General features: G+C 36.4%; 2 protein-coding genes across 5 annotated transcripts; both read right to left on the bottom strand.

Moving 5' to 3' along the window:
- Positions 1-438: 438 nt before the first annotated feature.
- LOC143039960 (uncharacterized) lies at positions 439-9,289 on the bottom strand. Its single transcript, XM_076210440.1, has 2 exons — positions 9,139-9,289; positions 439-4,258 (listed from the first exon to the last, which is right to left on the bottom strand). Exon 2 carries the CDS (start codon positions 4,246-4,248, stop codon positions 2,992-2,994), a length of 1,257 nt encoding a protein of 418 aa, XP_076066555.1. The 5' UTR covers positions 4,249-4,258; positions 9,139-9,289; the 3' UTR covers positions 439-2,991.
- A 3,118-nt stretch (positions 9,290-12,407) lies between these two features.
- Positions 12,408-19,237, bottom strand: LOC143039961 (uncharacterized). 4 transcript variants are annotated; one of them, XM_076210442.1, is made up of 4 exons: positions 19,179-19,237; positions 15,080-15,211; positions 14,944-14,983; positions 12,408-14,134 (listed from the first exon to the last, which is right to left on the bottom strand). In XM_076210442.1, the coding sequence occupies exons 2-4, from the start codon at positions 15,196-15,198 to the stop codon at positions 12,557-12,559; spliced, it is 1,737 nt and encodes a 578-aa protein (XP_076066557.1). In that variant the 5' UTR covers positions 15,199-15,211; positions 19,179-19,237; the 3' UTR covers positions 12,408-12,556. The 4 variants fall into 4 exon arrangements, with proteins under 4 accessions (XP_076066557.1, XP_076066558.1, XP_076066556.1 ...); XM_076210443.1 differs by having other exon boundaries at positions 19,213-19,234; XM_076210441.1 differs by having other exon boundaries at positions 19,016-19,231.
- Positions 19,238-20,304: the final 1,067 nt, after the last annotated feature.

A 20,304-nucleotide genomic window follows, 5' to 3' on the forward strand; every position in this document is an offset into this window, starting at 1 on the left:
AACATTAGCCCTACTGAGATAACTCCACCCGACAGCCAAGAACCACACTTGTACAACTGTTCTCAGATCACCACCCTAAAGAAATAGCAACATATCCTGGCTACAGAACCAACTTGTCCTTGATGCAATCACCACACACATTAAATACTTTAACTTACACTCCCCTGTTCTCATCCTATCTTGGCAGTGCCTAAGGATATCTCATTTTGATATATTGAGCACCATGAAGAAGTTACTGCATGGGTTTGATTAGGTTATGCATTTAGCTGGGTTTAGGCTTTGGGAATTGTGTGCAGGAGCTAGACAGTGCAAATATATGCCTGCTGGAGAGCAACATTATTTCCAGTGTCCATACAGCGACACAGACATGGGTAGCATTTCCTTACAGAATATCCTAGACATCTTGCATGTAGGCAAACTGGAAGTTAGGAGGTCAATCAAAAGTCAATTATCAGTGTGGGGAGGTTGGGATCTTCACATAATTTATTGGTTTGTTAGTTTGGTATACTTTTATTGTTTTTTATCTGAAAATAAAAGTTGTCTCTGAGTACTCCTGCAGTCATACAATACTGACCACTCCCATACTGTTGTTGAATAATGCATGCAGTTTCATTTGGGCTCTGTCATATTGAATTTTTGGTTTTAGTACCATTATTAAGAATCCATTTCAATAGGGCTACATTTGTTGGGATTTTCTCCACAAGTGATAACATCTCTGTCCACTCTAAAGGGGCATTCTACTGCAAGACATGATCCACTGGTGGTAATTACGATAAAAAGTCCTGGATAATCCATGTGAGGATCCATTTCATCTAGGTATGGACTGATACAGGAACAAGTAGATAGGGGAAGTATGGTAATGCTATTTTACTTGGTGGGATTCGAGTGGTGATCAATGGATCTGTCTTTCATGTCATTTAGTTTCATCAAAGTCAGCAATAATTTGTCTCAATAGGATCCTTAATCACCAATGTGGTGTCACAGTATTTTGTTCCTGGTTTTGAAGGGTAGGTCTCATTACTCCATTCATGTGGATGTGCTACACAGAAGGGCAGGTATACAGAACAGGAACTTTGGACTGGGAGAGCAGCTGCTCCCATCTTGTGTTGTCTTCTTAATTGTAGGTCTTGGCAAGCTATGGTAGACCTTGCTGTAGCACAGCACCCCAGTAAGGTGAAGGTGAAGTTTGGGCCACCTTTTCTAGTATATTCCAAATTTTGGGTGCACAGAATGGTTCTTGAAAAGGACTGGCCAGTGGTACAGGCTACTGCCAAACTGTACCCCCTTAATATCAGTGCACAGTGAAAAATGGTCCTACTCCCATCATTATGCATCATCACCAAGACTAGTGATGGGAAGTATTATTAGATTGTTGGAGCAAAATCTTGACAATGAATACACTGCTGGTATCAGTCACTATCTCACACACTTACTATACCGGTGGGAGTCAATCCCAGGGGCTACAAGGTGGTGGTGAGATGACATTGGTCTTCTTTCAGGAGAGAAGGTCCAGAGAAAATCCTTGCCCCTCTGCCTTATTACACATGCATAAATATAACCATGTTTAATTACACTCACAAAGCTCATCAGTATGCAGTGTAGCAGCAATGCAGTGCTATATATATAAAGACCAGGAAAATTAAACACTAATGACAAGGTTACTGTTCTTCAACAGTCCAATTTACACTCCATTCCCAACCCGGTGAAAGACAAGAAACTTGAGCTGCCACAGTGGTGTTTAGCACTAATATCTGATTCACTAAGCATCTGAATTCCTGGTCTTTATTTTCTTTTGTTTCATTTTTCATACGGTTACTCTGCCCAATAAAATAAAACAGAACATCTAAAATGGTCAGACAATTCAAAACAAAATGGCTATTAATCAAATAAAATTTATATTCACAATGATGAACGCCTTGCTATACATACATACAATTCTGTTACAGATTTTGAAAACACACAATCACTCAAAATTATTATGAATTTTCACATGACTCACAAGAACAAGGTCAGAGCAATAAGGTTCCTCACAATTCACATTATGTGGGTACGTGTTTCAACCCAGCCATCCCTTCAGAAGTGGGAAAGGGCCTTTGGTATATGTAACAGAAAACAGACCATCTAAAATGATCCGACAAATTTAAAACAAAATACCTATCAATTAAATAAAATTCATATTCACGATGACAGGGACCTCACTATAAATACAGTACATACAATTGTCACAGATTTTGAGATAAATTTAAAAAAATAAATAACATACAGTAACTCAAAATCAATTATGTATTTTTACATAATTCTGACATGAGGTCACAGTAATAAGGTTTCTCACAATCCTCACTGTTTGTGTGTGTGATGCTTTGACCTGGCCATCCCCTTACAAGGGGGAGGAGTGGGGAGAAGGGGAGGAGGAAGAGGAAGAGGCAAAAGAGGAGGAGGAGGAGGAGGAGGAGGAGCAGGAGAAAGAGAAGGAGAAAAGGAGATGGGGAGAGAGCAATTAGTTGTCGGCTCTCCTTACAAGGAAAAAATGGAAAACTATTTATAAATTGACAGTGAGATCTTGAGCCCAGTTTGGATATTGAATGCAATGCACTTCCAAATGGAGGCAAGGGTACTGATAATAGTATATAACAACAAAGCTAAGTCCATGCCCAATCTGAAGCTCACTCTGAGATTTGGCCTCAAATGTGACCAGTTCATAACTTCTTGGCAGTGACCACTTCCTTGCATACAAAAATAGATTGGTCTTTTATACCCCTACAGGTGAAATACTGAACTCCAACTACAGCTTGGTCTGTGTCTAGCAAGCAAGTTTCCTATTATGAATCACAATTACAGCTTTAGTTTGAGTCTGCAAAAACTCGTCTACTATTGTACAGCACGGAAAAAAAGGCTTTTCTTTGCATACACATGCAAATGTTAGTTCAACCCGAGGTAATACCGTGGACCTGGTACACAGTTTGAGTAAAACAATCCTACTGGTCAGCGACTTTAACTTCCAAGTCTACTGAACACACTTGATTTTATTTCCTTTTTCTCTTCACTAATAACTTCTCCTGTCCTCTTGTTAATCTTTATTATTTTTTTCACAACACGCTTTCCCTTCAGAGGTGCTGATGAGGAAACTGTGGGTCTTTCTGGGGACCTTGGGGTTGTTATTTTCCTTAATGAGCCAGGCGAGAGTTGTGATGATGAATCAATAGTTCGGGACACCCCCTTGGGTGACATTTGAGATGATACTAAGGAGCCACCTGATTTGACTACTCCCATCTTTGGTACAGAGTCCCTGGCAAAGATACCTGCACTCCTGAATGCTGCAGGTGGTGTGGCAGATGATGTTCCAAGTCTATTCTTTATATTACTGCCTGTGGTTGTATCAGCTTTCATGGTGGCTACAGCAGAGGTGGCCAAGGTTTTCACAGTTCTCTTTTTGGCTGCTGCCTGCATCTCAGCTGCTTCTTTGGACGAGTATTTCAAAATGCCTTGATACTCTAATGGTCTTCCCAGTATACCCCCAGAATTAACATGAGTATCAAGTCCATCCTTTCCACCTAAACGCTGAAATACAGAGGGAGAAACAGATGAGGAAGCCGACACCAAAGAAGATGTCGATACCAATCTTTTGCTTCCCTCTGTGCTACTGCTCCTGTTATTGGGACTGCTATTGTTGCCGCTAAAATTTGTGGATCGGACAATGTCTTTACCAAGTCCAGTTATGGTTATCTTTGGTGACTCAACATTTGTTGTGCTGGACACAGCGTTGTCACCTAGTCTGTTAAAGACCGAACTTCTCTTATTTGCACTGTCTTCAACATCCTCGGCAGACCTTTTCACACCCCCATTACCAAGCCTCCCAGAGAGTGCCTGGGACATGGAGCTGGATTGTGCTGGCGGGGAAGGAGTCGAAGGTTCTTTACGAACATAGTGTTCTAACATTCGAGTTGCAGGTGTGCTCTTTTTAGATGGTGGAGGAGTACTTTCCTTTGATTTCTGTTGAGGTACTGTAAGAAGAACCCTGTCTCTACTGAGCTGGCCTGACACTGTTTTGGCATGCTTGAGAATTCCAATGATATCTCCCATGGCAGTAATGCCCATATCACGTAGATATTCCTTGTTCAGATCCATCAACATGTCTTGCTTGATGCGATTATCACTGAAGAGTATCGCATAGTTAGTGGCCTCCCCAGCAGGTATGCCAGCTTCCGTGAAGAATTTGATCCAAACAGAGGTGTCACTTATGGATGACATCTTTCACAATCTGAAATAAAATAATATATCTGTAAAAAATGTAATTAATCAGTCCAATAAAATGATTGGAGATAGAATGTTTGAGAATTGTGCTCCTGCTGACTAAAACACAGCAAAACCATCCCTGTTTCTGATATGATGTGAAAATGGAAACTGGAAGGTAAACATAAAATCATGAAACTGTTAGCAAGATATCAGTAATAAGTTAAGAAGACCTGCCTGGGAAGTTTTTGATTCTTGAAAGAAGCCAGCAAATAAATCCCAACATTAAACAGAAAATGTATATGTCATATGCACCTAAAAGGAATCAGAACTGTGACAGGGATCAAATTTCCCAGAACATCAAAAAGAACTTGCCAGGAATACTGTAGTTTTTGGGATGCATATTGTCCCTAATCATGCAGTTTCACTAATCTGTAGCTTTTATCTGCATGACACTTCAGAAATTGAAAAAATCAAAATAAGTAAATAAAATTAAATAATATAAACAAATAACAATAAATAATATAAACAAATAAAATATAAACAAATAAAATACAATAAATATGACCTAATACATGAATTTCAAAAAAAGAAAAAAAAAAAATCTATTGTGATCAAGAGCTGAAAACTGTGAACAATGATCATAAAGTATTAAACAATGGTGAATTGGATCGAGACCAAAAACAAGCTCATGAGAATACACACATCACCAAAAGGGATGGTAATCAAAGTCCATGAATCATGAACAGTGTCAAGACACTGATAATGAACAAACTAGGATCACCTAAGAATGGTAACTACACCCTTGAAGAAGTGGAAGAAGAAGTAGAAAAGAAGAAAAAAAAAAAAAAAAAAAGGCAAATTAGTTGTAAATAATGCACTTTAGAATTTAAATAATTTAACAAGTCTTAAGACCAGTGGTGCTATTAGACAAAAATTTACATACATATACCAATGGCTATTTCCCCCTTACAAGAGAGGTAGTCAAAAAACAAAGGTATAAAATCCACTCCCACCCATTCCATCCCCACATACTCCACTCCCATTCACCACCCTCCCTCCCTCTTTTCTTGGCTCCTCCTGGATGACAGGTCAATCTCAGATTTTTTTTACACATATCACCGGAGAGCTCTTATAATTGAGTCTTTTGGACATGGGTTAAGTACCATAAATTAATAGTATTGTCAGTAGTGATCTTTTTTTTTTTTTTTTTTTGTGGGGGGAGGGGGTGCAGACTAGCACACTAACACATCAAAGAGATGCTAATTAAGGAGTGGGCAAAGCAGCCTGGGGCATGTAGCAAATTCCTTTTCCAATATTCGACCAGATATTTATTCGTCAACGCTCACAAAGAGAAAACATTCATCCACACTTTTTTCACCCAGGCGGTACAGCTCTATCTCCCCCAGAGTGACCAGCATCATCAGCCATGTGAAGTTCCTCCCCACAACACTGAGCAACAAGGAAGCTGGTGATGAAATAAAGCAATGAGACAGATAATTTTTTTTCTTCTGGGAAATATCTTTATAATTATCAGATCAGATTGGGTTAGGTTAGGTTAAGTGTGAGTGTACTAAGCTGCACTGTAGCCCCTGCAGAAAATAAATAAATAGATAAATAAATAAATAAATAAAATTAATAAAAATATAATAATATACATATATATATATGTATATACATATATATGCTAATAAGAACATGGGTATGTGTGTTCACTTATGCAAAGTAGACCACTTGGAAAAAGAAACTAACAAAGATCACTATGGCTGTGAGGACTGTCCTCGGAACTTAACCATGTAAACCAAGTAAGTAAGCTGATGATCACAACCGTAATGACCTCTAGAATTAGAGGTACTGCATTACTAATTGCAAGTTAGGTTATGTAGATTAGGTTAGAATAGACAAATTTATCATACTTTAATTTCTTCGACCTCTGCATCTACCAAAACAAAGATGGTGTCTCAACCAGTTGATGAGGCTATGTTTGCGTATTGCTTTTAGCAACTTTTTCTGTTATTAATTTCCACCAAGAAAAACCCATATTACATTGATGTACTCTATTATAATTAAAAAATTAATATTTAATTTGGTATTATTTTAATTGTGCACACCTATGCCATATAGCATTAGAAAATTAAATATTATGTTAATTATAATACATGAATGTAATATGCAATTTTCTTAGCAGAAATGAAAAAAAAAAAAAAAAAAAACTTGCTACATCCAAATTTACTAATGAACGAAGCCGCTAGGATAGTCCAGACACCATGCCAGTCCAATCATTATCGGACGATGGCTTTCAATCTGTGGACTGGGTGTTCTCCAATTCCAGGTGACAATAATAAGCACTGTACAAAGACAATAGGCCTTCCTTGGACTTTATGAGAGAACACGGGGTTCTGCCGTCGTCTGTTAATTGCCCGAGGTACAATAATAATCAGGCTGTCAGCATCTGTGACAATGAGGACAACCCAGATGATCTTTAGAATTTGAGGTACCAATTTACTAAACATTGCATGAGGGGGAGTGAGTGGGGGATGGGAGGTGAGGAAGTATACAGGTAGTCGTCGACTTATGACCGAGTTCGGTTCCGACAGACAGGTCGTAAGTCGATCTGGACACAAGTCGGTCTTAATATATATATACAGTATATATTACACTTTAAATATTTTTGTTATTGTATATATATATTGTATATTATATTTAGCATACTGAAATAATCTTAGCATCTTTGAACTATGTTGTATAGTATTTCTTAACCTTTTTATAATTTTATCTGATTTTCTTTGGGAAACGTAGCCTAGGCATAAGCATACTGAATAAAATCCTATCATCTTTAACCTATGATATCTAATACTCTACGAGTATTTTCTAACCTTTTTATCATTTTACCATCAGACTTCCTTTAAGAAACGTATGCATACTGAATAAAATCTTATTATCTTTGAGCTACGTTGTTTAATATTCATTAACTTTTTTATAATTTTCATTAGGAAATGTAGCCTACGCCTACGCATACTGAATAAAATCCTGTTACCTTTGACCTACAAATACTTTTTTGTTGGTTACAATAAAATCATTGCAAGGCAAAATTCGGACATTTTTTTTTTTTATTTCAAAACACATTCTTTTCGTTTACGTACTGTACCGAAAATATTGTTATCGACAACAGACTAGGCATAAACAAAGTTTACTGTTACATTTTATTAATCGCAAAACATAAAAATACAAAATACTGTGCCGAACATATTATCGACAACAGACTAGGCATAAAAAAGTTTTACTGTTACATTTTATTAATTGCAAAACATATAAAAATACAAAATGCAAGGCAAAATTAGGAATTTTTTTATTTCAAAACACATTCTTTCCGTTTACGTACAGTACCGAACATACTGTTATCAACAAACTAGCCTAGGCATAAAAAATATTGTTACATTTTATTAATTGCAAAACATATAGAAATACAAAAATACAAAATGCAATGCAAAATTAGGAAAGATTTTACTTCAAACAAAAAATTGAAAGAATATTTAGCTGGCTGGGATGCTGACGCTGTCGGCAGCCTGCCAAAACTATCGTACTAGCGTCTCGCGGCATGCGGAGTAATTGTTCTGCGCTGCCAGACATAACATTGCAATTCTATTACTCTATTAAATGTTAAATATTATTGCACTATCTCGTGTTCGTAAAGTCGTTCAGTCGTAAGTCGCATAGGTCGTAAGTCGACGACTACCTGTATATGAGAAATAGATTGACGCAGCCCAAAGGTATTTCTCCCAGTCTTCTTTTCTACATAAGGGGACAGAGAGTGGGGGGTCGCCAAATTAATGAAGCAGCCTTGCTGTGAATGTGCTGTGTCTTGCGACACTGCTTCTGACCCAGGGCAATGAACAGGATGCAGGGATGACCCGGCATCCAGGAGGTGCCAAGATGAGAGGGAGGAGGGTGGAGGGGAGTGGAATTTATAGGGGATGGAATGGGTGGGAGTGGTTTCTATGCCTTTTCCTTTTCGGCTACCCCCCGTGTAAGAGTGAAAAAAGCCTTTGGTATATGGTTAGGTTACGTAGATTAGTTAGGCTAGGTAAGTTAGGTCAGGTTTGGTTAGGTTAGAATAGACTAATTTATCCTTTCATTTGTTCAACCTTAGCACCTTTTAAAACAATCATGGCATATCATTCAACTGCCACAACTTCGTTCATTAGAAAATAGGATTTAGCAACTTTTTTGTTATCGATTTCCACCAAGAAAATTACATATTATTTTGATCTATTATAATTTACAAAATTAATCATTTATTTTCTATTGCTATAGCCTATATTGTGTAGGTGTGTACAACAAAAATTTTACCTTAAATTTTTTGTTGCTATATCACATATGTGTGCAATTCTAAAAATTTACCCAAAATACTAAGATAATAGCTATCCAAGTCCTAAGACAAATAACATAAGTCTTAATAAGAATTGCATCTGTGAGACTGACAAATATCTTTATATTTAGCCTCCCAAAATGCAATGAATCTGTGAAACTATGTCAAGATAAGATAAAGACAAAGAAAATACAGGTTCTCTAGTGTACGATCTTTTGATACTTGTGCGAGAACGGAAAAATAAACCCGCGAGAATCATAGAATGGAAAACTAAACCAAAAAGAACCGCTCCGCCCCGGGATATATCCCTCGTACCTTTTTATGAACTTATTGTGATTAATATATGTATTAACATCTTTTCTATATCAACATACATCATGCAATACTATATGTGCTTTGTAAGTAAGGCCATATTCGTATATTTTAGAAAATATTAGTTAAAGGTACTCTAACAATTCATATGCAAACTTATACAAACAAGATGATTGTTGAAAATTAAGACCATTTGTTTTGTAATTCAACGCTGCATCCCAACATACCTGGCACTGTATATGGGTTATATGCACAAATTACAAAATATCTGGAATCTATTTCAGGAATATGCTGGCCCGCTTTGCCTGGTTCGTTGACGCCATAACAACACAATGTTCGAACAGTCTGGTTGATTTTACAACATTTTATCACACAAATATGTAAATACACGAAAAACCAAATGTCATAATAGTGACATATAATACATAAAACTACTATCAAGGTTCTAAATTTTGGTTGATAATGGAAACAAGAAATAAGTATTCGAGGAAAGGAATCGAACATATCATCCAAGATTGTGGGTCTGAATTGTGCTAAGCAATAGGCTGTCTGCACATGTCTCATATGCTAATTTATATAGGGGGATAATTTTCCGCCCTCCTACAGGGACCAAATATCATTATCTGATGGAGCTCGTACAATTTCTACTTACTTATCTCTCATTTTCTATGAGAACAGTCTTGAAAAGACAGATTACCTCACCTCACATCACCTTATGTGGTTATCCAACATCATGCAACTATCAAAAACTTATCTTCATTTTATCCAGATACATTAACAAAATTTCCAGTGGAGGGCCTGTGATAATGATAATAGCTGTTGCCTCAAGTTTTACTGACTTGAAAACCACAGCTCCGTATAGCTAGTGATGGTCCTCAATCCTTCCCAAAAGTCTTCGAGGAGACTTTGGACTGCTATGTTGTATTGGTGTGGTATTACTGGCTGGCAGAAGAAGGAGGGAGTAGTCACCAATACTCAGCTCTCCTTACATGAAAAAAGTGGGAAAAGTGTTACCAGAGATGGTAGAATTCCTGGGCCCATTCTGGAGACCAAGTGACAGCTGCACCTCTAGATGATTATGGTGTTGATAGATTATGAAAATAGGTACTGGAGAGGTGATCCTCTCTGACACCTATCTTGCAGAACCGCCACAGTAGGTTTCATAGTATTGTAGGTTCATGAAAGTGGAGGATAGATAGAGACAGAGGAAATGGACAGAAGATAGGGAGGTGCTTAGGGTAAAATCCTTAAATGAGAAAGAAAAGAATAAAGAGTACAAAAAGGAGCTGAGAGAAAATTGGGAGGGAGTGAATGATGGAGTAGAACTAGGAGTGAAGGAGGAATGGGGATGTTTCAAGGAGAGAGTCACAAGGTGTGCAAAGATGGTGTGGAACAAGGAGGACAGAAGGAAGGGTAGTGAGTGGTGGGATGATGAAGCAAAAGTTATAGAAGAGAAGAAACAAGCATTCACAGATTGGTTGCAAAATAGGACAAGAGAATGATATAAGAGGTACAAGGAAAACAGAAGAGAAGTAATGCATGAGATAAAGAAAGCAAAATAGGAGAGCATATATGAAATGGGATAAGTATGACAAAGTTTTGAAAGAAAAAAAAAATTGAAAGAAATTAAGAGAGGAAGAGGAGGAGAATCAAGTAGAGAAGAAAAGGTAAAAGATACAGATGGAGAGATGGTAATGGAAAAGATGGCAGTAATAGGAAGATGGGCAGAGTATTTTAGGGAGTTGCCAAATGTGTAGGAGGATAGGGAGGGAATGGTAGTTGCAGTGGGAAGTGTTAAGAAAATGACAGTGACGAATGAGGAAGATAGAGGAGAAATAAGGAAAGATAAGGTAAAAGTAGTTATTGAAATGATGAGTGCAGATAAGGCACCTGAGTTAGATGGGTGTCAAGTGGAGTGTCTAAAAAAGGGGAGGTATGGTGATGCACCAGCTGGTAAGGTTGTTTAATGTTTGTCTAAAAGAGGGTAGAGTGCCAAAGGACTGGAGGAGTGCCTGTATAGTTCTGCTTTACAAGGGAAAAAGGGACAAGTGTGAGTGTAGTAGTTTCAGAGGGATCAGTTTGTTAAGTGTAGCTGGGAAGGCTTATGGAAGGATTTTGACTGAGAGGATTAGGAGGGGAACAGAGAGAGTAATTGGTGAAGAACAGTGTGGGTTTAGGACAGGTAGGGGTTGTGTGGATCAGATTTTTGTGGTAAGGCAGATTTGTGAAAAAGATTTAGGAAAAGGTAAGGATGTTTTGTGGGCCTTTATGGATTTGGAAAAGGCTTATGACTAGGTAGACAGGAAGGCACTGTGAGAGGTTTTGTAGATATATGGGATAGGAGAAAAGCTGTTAAGAGCAGTCAAGAGTTTTTATGAGAATAGTAGAGCCTGTGTTAGAATTAGAAATGGAGTGAGTGGTTTCAAGTCATGTCACCTTGGCTGTTCAATTTATACATGGATGGGGTGGTGTGAGAGATAAATACAAGGGAAATAGGCTGAGGATTGGAAATAGTTAAAGAAAATAGAGGAGTAGAGGTGGAGGTAGAATGTAGATTAAGAAAAGCAAATACAGTAAATGCCTTGGGGGATTAAAAAGTGTAATGAGAAATAGACATTTGGGAATGGATGCTAAAGTGAGATTGTATGAAGGGGTGATTGTACGACTGACAGCACTGTAATGGGCAGAAAAATGGAACATAAGAGAGGAAGAGTTTAAATGTGAGATGAAATGCCTGAATAGGGGTTGCTAGGCTGGATAGAGTGAAAATGAGGAGAGTGTGAGTGAAAGGGGAGTTGGGAGATAGGGTTGATTAAAAATATTGGAATGGTTTGGCCACATGGAAAGAACGAGTATAGAAAGATTAGTAAAAGAGGTGTGGGAGGCAGAGGTGGAAGGAGTGAACATGAGGGGGCAACCAAGGATGAGGTGGATGGATGGGATAAGAGGGGCAATGTCTGTTAAGGAAGAAGATAGGGGTGAATGGAGAATGGTTGTGTATGTTGTGAAGCATGAAAGGTAGTGGGTGGGGGACGGGGAGCCGAGGGAGTATCTTTTGACACAGCATGAGAGAGGCGGGGGGTCACCAATTAAATGAAGCGGCCTTGCTGTGGATGTGCTGTGTCTTGCTGCATTACTTCTGAACCAGGACAGTGGGCAAGTTGTAGGGATGATCTGTCATCCAGGAGAAACCAAGTAAAGGGGAAAAACCCCTTGGTATATGCATCTCTCTTGTATAATTTTTTGAAGAAGAGTGCAGAATTCACCTGCATGATGAATGTTCCTAGTCAGTGAAATGTATGCCAGCAGTTACTACTGTTATCTAATCCCATGTTTTCCATATCTTTCAAGTTGAAGATTTTGACATATATGCCACAACTTACTATTTATAGAAACCATTGGAAAAACTACAAGACACTTCTATACTGTTTCAGTATTTATACACTAATCAATATATTTATATCTTATTTAGGACCTACATATGCAAACAAATAAAAATATTTTCATTTTATTTCATATAAAAAAATATATACGGTATATTTTTACAAAACATTTTTCATACAAGAATTTTGGTTACAGTCTTTATTCATGTTGAAGCACCATGTGTTGGGGACTACACAGTAGCAATAAAACTATCTTTTGCCATTATTCTTCATCAATTGGATAAAGCTTGTCATCATATTCATACCCATCAAACCATTCCAAGAAAGGACACACAAAGCCACAGTACTTAATTTTCAGTCTGGATGAAGCAGGCAGACACTGTCTGTGAAGAACTGCAGACTGGAGAGTAAAATCTTCAAGCTTAGGAAAGACTTCTAACCATTCTTCAAATGAGCAATTGCATAACTCTTCTTCTGTTGTCAAAGTCAAAGATTTTACGGAGGTTTGTCCACATCCAACTAACCATCCACTTGTCCAGAGCGCTTGAGTAACTCCTTTCAGATGCAACCTTTGAAGACTGGGAAATGAGGCCATGAAGAATTTCATTAATTCTGTTTCAGGAACGGTTTCTTTGGAAGAAAAACTTATGGTCAGTTCGTCAATCTTGAGGAATTTTTTACTTCCTTCTACATTTACTTTAAGAAAAATAGGGTAAAAACACATAAAATGCCTTAAATTTGGGAACTTATGAAGATGAGCAAAAACATCAAGAAGATTTATTTTGGGGGACAACTCCAAACAAGTTACCTGTAACAAACCTGGTTTGCTGCTAATGCCAGATAAAATATTCATGCTAGTTATGCCTAATTTAAATACATCATGACAATAGTCTAAAAAATCTGAAAACACTGTACTCTCTTCATTACATTCACTAAAGATATCTAACTTTGTAAGGCCTACCATGTTCCACCTGTAAGAACTTATGCCATTGTTTCTGGTGATATCACCTAGAATCAAATGATCAAAATGTAAAGGTGAAGGTGCATAACAGTCCTTTAGTTCATTCTGAAAAAATGACCCTACACCCCACATTTTATGATCCCTTTTAAATGCAATCAAATAACTAAAGTATTCAATGCATGGAACATAAAATTGACCAAGCTTTACATTTGGGTAGTAGCAAGACAGCAAATGACATAGTTCTGTTGTATTATGATCAATTGCAATGTTAAATTGTTTTAATTTTGGGTAAGGTACTCTGACCAAACATTCTGGTTTTCCAGCATTCTCAATCAAACTACAAAGATCTTCGGATCCTAAAAATACTTTGGCAACTTTCTCAATGAGATAAAGCTTGCCACATGAAAAACTCCAGTCTTTCCAATTCTGTGCAACTGCCATTTCAAGTTTTTCTAGATTTGGTGTCCTTGCGATGCCATCCAATATGTAGTGAGTAAGAAGTGGAACTTTCACTGAAGTTACTTTGGGAGAATGACATAACAAGTCCCTTACCATTCTGGTTTGCCATGCACATAAATTTCCACTTATGAGCTCAAGTTTTTTCAAAGGTAGAGGACCAATTATACTTAAGATTTCTTGATAAAGATTCTCATCAACCTGTTCACTAACATTCTGGCTGCCTGTTGAACCACATATACAATCAATTGTTACACTCTCAAACAAATATGATTTCAGTAAAGCAGCCCATACAATTGACTCATCTTTCCATCTGTCCTCTGCTGCCTGTGCAAGAGCCTCTTTCATACTGCTGTGCACTGGTGAGATTGGGTCAAAAATAAGCTCACTTGTCCACCATTTGTGAAGATCCTTCATGTAATTCTGAAATGTGCAAAGATTACAAATTGATCAAAACAGTAAAGCAGCAACAAAGTACTTTAGTATTTTAATTCCCTAGATAAATCACTGACACAAGAGACCTGCATGTGGTGGTCCTGCAAGATGAATGGTAAAGAAAATCATCTCCCTGCCACTCATCCTCAAAACCCATCAAGACCTTCATCTACATCTGGAGATGCCATTTGGTCTCCAGATCAGGCCCAAAATCTCTCTCTATAAACTTTAATTGAATTTCCTCCACTTTTTCACATAAGGAATAGCACTGGCATACCTAAATTCAGTTGACCACTCCACAATAAAACAGTACCAATATGAAATTGGCCTGGCTAGACTCCACTTGTCTCACATGTAACCACCATGTAGAAGACACATAGCACCTGATACTAAACTGTCCTACAATCACTCCTCTTAGACAGCAACACAATTTTTTTCTCTGAATGACTTATGGGTTGAACTGGAGGCTGTGGTTGGTTTTCAGGAGCCGTAAGTCTCCTGTAATAAAGAGCTGGAGCAACAAACTAATTTCACATTAAGGAGACTTGACAGCCATTGACTGTTGTTCTCCAACTACTATAAGCTTGTGACACAGAAATGATCCCATACTAATAACACAGACAATAATATTTTTTTCCCCCAGAGAGATATAGGGGTGGACCTGAGGACCATTGATAGTTGCTTTGGGGTTGTGGATTTTTAGTCAGTAAAACTTGAGACATCAATCATCAACACAACCAAGAATGAAGACAGTGTTTCAGTTCCAAATCATGTTAAAAATGCCTTTTTTTACTTACAGACAGATGTATCAGTGCCTCCTTTCTTTCACTGCCATCCCTATTAAGTAGAAAAAATGTAAAAAAAAAGTTGCTCTTATACATATGTATATATAAGATAACTATACAAATTAATTAATTATTAAGTACAGTATACCTTTCTTGGACTGCCCTTCTCACTAGACAGTCTATGCAATGAATCACAGTTTTGGCAATACTGCGAGAAGCAAAAACTGACAGGTAGGCAGCCTGTTTGAACAGTGGAACACTACACATTTTACTTCTTAGCCTGGAAGAGAAAATGAAAATATCATAAAAAATCTGTAAGACCTTATTAGCCTAAACATATTTCCTAGACTAATGAATAATGAATAACAAAATGAATGTGGAAGGTAGAGATGAACACAGTCTAAGGGGAAGACTAATAATGGGTTGTTGGGTGAGGTGAAGGAGTCCTTGAGTGCACGAGGAATGTCTGTCGAGCAAGAGATGGGTACGAGTAGAGAGTGGTTGTGAACAAATAATAAACTGATCCAGCCTGAAGGGATTTCTTTTTGTTTATACTGTAAATTCTTGAGTGGATGAGGGGGGAGGTTTACTATGTAATGAAATGTTGGGGGTAAGCCAGCTTCAGCTGCCAACCCCAGCTACTGAAAAGCTATGTCTTGCTATATTGCTTATGACCCAAGTGGTGGTCAGAGGACAGGGATGATCCTTCACCCAAAAGGAGCTAAGGTAAAAGGAACAGCAAGTGGATGTCAGATGGGTGTGCAATGGTTGAAGAGCAGGTGTATTTGGCTGGGCCACTCCCCATATAAGGGGGAATGTACCCTGTTATGGAAATGCTGTGACCTTGCCAGTGCGCGAGAGACAGGGATGACTTCATCCACAAGAAACTAAGACAAATAGATGTGGGATGGGTGAACCATGGGTGTATGGCTTGGGTGTCCACCTCTTATAACGGAGAATGGTTATTTTGGTATGTCTATGGACATACATATACATGTTCAACCAATGATCCTTCATCCATTATGACACAAAAATGCATTCTCATAAAACTACAACAGTGACCTATTCAAAGCACATACTACCTATACATACCTTTACCCATCCCACAACCATCAAACACCCATTAGGATATACTTATGATTAGGAATTTTTCTGATGTAAATAAGAATCTTTCATTTTCTTCAGATTGTTTAATGACCGCAACTATGCTCAGCTTGGGCAGTACCTATTCAAATTTCATGCCACAATGCCTGTGAGCACATGTGGTAATATTATTGGATCGCTAGTACACAATGACCCAATGAGAATGCCTAATGCAATATTGGGTGTGCTGTTTAGTAAATATAAATTGAAGAGCTTGATAGAAGAAGTACATCAGTTGTGACATAGTGAGACTAAACAAATTACTCAGTGAAGTGTAATATAGACATAAGGCAGTCACCACATTCTCCATTACTGACATATGATAATGAAAAATCCAGTTGAATAATGATTTTTTGTTAACTGGGAGTTTGCAGACAAGATTATGAATGTCAGCAGAGCACATGAAAGAGCAGTTTTGTGATTAAATTAATAAAAAAAAATACACAAAATAATTAAATTGTACATTGACTTCAGTTTAGACAACCAAATCATATTCTTATATATCAGTCAATCAATTTGAATCAACAGAGGACCAAATATAAAATGACAGCCGGAGAGGAACTAAGACTAGGAAATTTTAAGTGGTGGTCCTCCAATATGGACATGAGAGAGAATCATCTCCCTAATTACAGCCATATCCTCTGGGAGGCAGGGAGGGTTACTGTCCCCCCCACCTCCAAAAAATATATAAATAAATAAAATAGAATAAAGAAAAAAAAAAAAAAAAAATTAACTTCCACATTTTCTGGCAACTACCCCACCAATTTGTTAAGGGTAGTTATCAGAAATTGTGAAAATTATAAAAATTGACAAATTCTAGGGGGGGGGCAGTACCCCCCTTACAACCCCCCCTCCCCCCATGGGGTACGGCCCTGCTACTGATCATCTCCAATTTCCATCAACATGGTGAAGTACTGTTACTTGGTCTCTAGATCAGGGTTAAGATGTCAATCAATTTTGATTACCTTCCTCAATTTTTTCCCAAATGGAGAAATAACAATCAAAGACTGTTCCTCTTTGTCTTTTCTTAGCCAATGACACACACAGACCACACAAATACAATACAGACAATAGCCAAATATGTCTTCCTGAAGAAATCTACAGTGCCCAAGGACTGCTGTGATTACAGTAAGCCTGTGTTTCCAGTCAATGGATATGACTACTAGTTGCTTCTTAGATTCTTGAGCAAGAAACTAGGTAAGAAGTCAGAGGTATGCAACAGCACTGACGATTTCTGAGGGAATGATGATAATCTGTTTTGTGTCAGCCAGAGTGCCAGTCTTTCTGAGGTAAATTTGTGTGTTTTAAGTTATTATTTTGTACTGTTCAACCTTGTGTCTACTAAGAAGAATCAGGGATTTGACTATATGTAGTACTGAAGTCTTCAAGAGAGCTTTGGACAAGTTTCTGAAAGGGGTCCCCGATAAGCCACCTATTCTGCATACACCTGTACCCTGGGCAGCTGACAGTAGTAATATATAACCAGCCCAGCTGATTCACCTTAATAGGGAAGTAACATAAAAGAGAAAAGAGGCAAACTTCCATATTGGCCTTGACAGTGGATGTGTAAATGAAGACAAGACAAGATTTGATGAATGAGAGTAAAACCAAAGCAGTCTTTGGTTGTTTTTAAATTCATGTATTGTTTTTGCACACACCACTTTCTCATCTAACTTGTTCCAAATGTCTATTACTCTGTGGGGAAAGCTGTTCTTTTTCAGATCTCTTCTATAACTGTCTTTCTTGATTTTCTTTCCGTGTCCTCTAGTATTTCTATCATCCCATTTTATTAGATCCTCTCTATCAATAGTTTCTATGCCTTTCATGATTCTATAAATAGTTATCAAATCTCCTCTCTCTCTTCTTTGCTCTAATGTCTGTAGTTCAAGTTTTGCTAGTCTTTCTTCATATGATAGTTTTGAGAGTGTTGGTGCCAATTTTGTAATTACTCTTTGTATTCTTTCAAGTTTTGTTATACATTTTTTTGTACTTGGTGACCACATCGTTGCTGCATATTCCAATCTTGGTCTTATCAAAGTGATTAGTATTTCCTTCACCATTTCTTCATCCAGGTATGTAAATGCCACTTTGATTGTTCTTATTAAATTATAAGTTTCTCCAAAAATCTTGTTTATATGTTTCTCAGGTGACATGTTATTCATAACAAATTAAAATGACTCCCAGGTCCTTCTCTCATTTTCTACTTTTTTATTCCTTCTTCTCCCAATTTATATGATCCATGCTATTCTTTTTTTGCTTCTTCCAAATTCCATTATACTACAGTTCTTAGTGTGTACCTACTTTCTTGTATTTAATCTAATTGTAGTATACAGGAAAGGAGCAAATCTCATGAGATCCTGTCTCCTCCTCTCCAATTTATCAAACCTTAGTGTTTTATATATATATATATATATATATATATATATATATATATATATATATATATATATATATATATATATATATATATATATATATATATATATATATATATATATATATATATATATATATGTATATGATATATACATATGTAGATATATATATATATATATATATATATATATACATATATAATATATACATATATATGTAGATATATAATATATATATATATACATTTATGATATATACATATATATGTAGATATATAATATACATATATCATATATACATTATATATATATATATATATATATATGTATATATATATATATGTATGTATATACATATATATATATATATATATATATATATATGTAGATATATATATAGATATATATACACATATGTAGATATATACATATATATGTATACATATACATTGTATGTATATATATATATATATATATATATATATATATATATATATATATATATATATATATATATATATATATATATATATAAGCACACACTGACACATACACTAATATCTTACCTGCGTTAGGTAAGGATACGGATGAAATGCCCTTATGGGTATTTCTGACTACTTTCTCACTTGACCGTGAAGAATTCTTAATGTTTCACATACTTTAGCGTACACATAATCTAAATAACTACAATAAATCATCACAAAATACAATCTTATAAAAATAAAGTACACTTGAAAGAAATCCCGAATTCAGGTTCAGGTACCGGTGATGTTTTATTTACTTTCCGATGTCTTTATTGCGCTTCGTTTTTGTTTTATTTACACAATTTTTATTTCTTCATTCACCATTCTTTTTTTTTTTTTACTTATACAGTTGGAGAAGGTTTAATATTTCTTCTTTTATGTTTAATTTTTCGAATAGGAATTCTCCTACAACTTGTTCTACGCTAGTAATTGAGCCTTTTAATTGTTTTATTTTACTTTTTCTTCTTTCGACCGGGCTGAAGTGGAGCAGATTTCCTACTAGTCTGTTAACTGTCGTATGTATAATATTTCGGTAAAAGCGAATGTTTACCAAATCACTTGCCCAGCTACCTTAATACAATAACTTTAGAGACTATTTAGTTTGAAGAAACAAGGTCTTCGGTTCAGATACACTATATTTACTAAATCTAATGTTTATAATCAAGGTGTGTACAAATTCTAGTCAAAGATCATAAGTTACCCCGTAGACAGATTCAAAGGTTGTGTGTCAATGCGTATGCGATTGTCAGCGCAGAAAATGAATAGGCAGGTTAACTACAAAAGAAATTAAGTTCGAAGAATATCAAAGATCCAATCAATCAGCCATTCGGGGTCTACTATTGAACAAAGCCCTCTTCCAACCGAATCCATGATTCTCACGACTGCCCTCTCCTTCATGGTACTCCTGCAAATTTCTCTATCTCTTCCTTCTTTACGATCTTCCCCTTTCACGTTTACATTATATATGTATATATACATATACATATGCATATATATATATATATATATATATATATATATATATATATATATATATACACGTGGAGTTAAAAACGACAGCATTGTTGTAGTTGTTCAGTTTTTTCTTCGTATTCTCGATTTTCCTGATTAGAGATTTTCCATTAACAGGGTGAATTGAAACTAGGTCTCTATATTCTTCCATTTGTTTTTATTTGAAATCGACGTGTCGTCTTGAAAAAGACATTATCAAGATATAACTGAAATAACAAAAATTACATGGTAACAGTAAAGGTACAAGACAATATGAAGATATAACTGAAATAACAAAAAATACATGGTAACAGTAATGGTGACAAAAAATATTAAAGATG

This window comes from Oratosquilla oratoria, chromosome 27, assembly GCF_046742065.1.
Source record: "Oratosquilla oratoria isolate Oo_2021 chromosome 27, ASM4674206v1, whole genome shotgun sequence".
NCBI classification, from domain to species: Eukaryota; Metazoa; Arthropoda; class Malacostraca; order Stomatopoda; family Squillidae; genus Oratosquilla; species Oratosquilla oratoria.

Coding starts and splice junctions, on each gene's coding strand:
- LOC143039961 (XM_076210442.1), bottom strand. CDS start 15,198: ATGTGTAGTGTTCCACTGTTCAAACAGGCTGCCTACCTGTCAGTTTTT. Junction 14,984..15,079: donor AGAAGGGCAGTCCAAGAAAG/GTATACTGTACT, acceptor TCTACTTAATAG/GGATGGCAGTGAAAGAAAGG. Junction 14,135..14,943: donor AGGCACTGATACATCTGTCT/GTAAGTAAAAAA, acceptor TGCACATTTCAG/AATTACATGAAGGATCTTCA.
- LOC143039960 (XM_076210440.1), bottom strand. CDS start 4,248: ATGTCATCCATAAGTGACACCTCTGTTTGGATCAAATTCTTCACGGAA.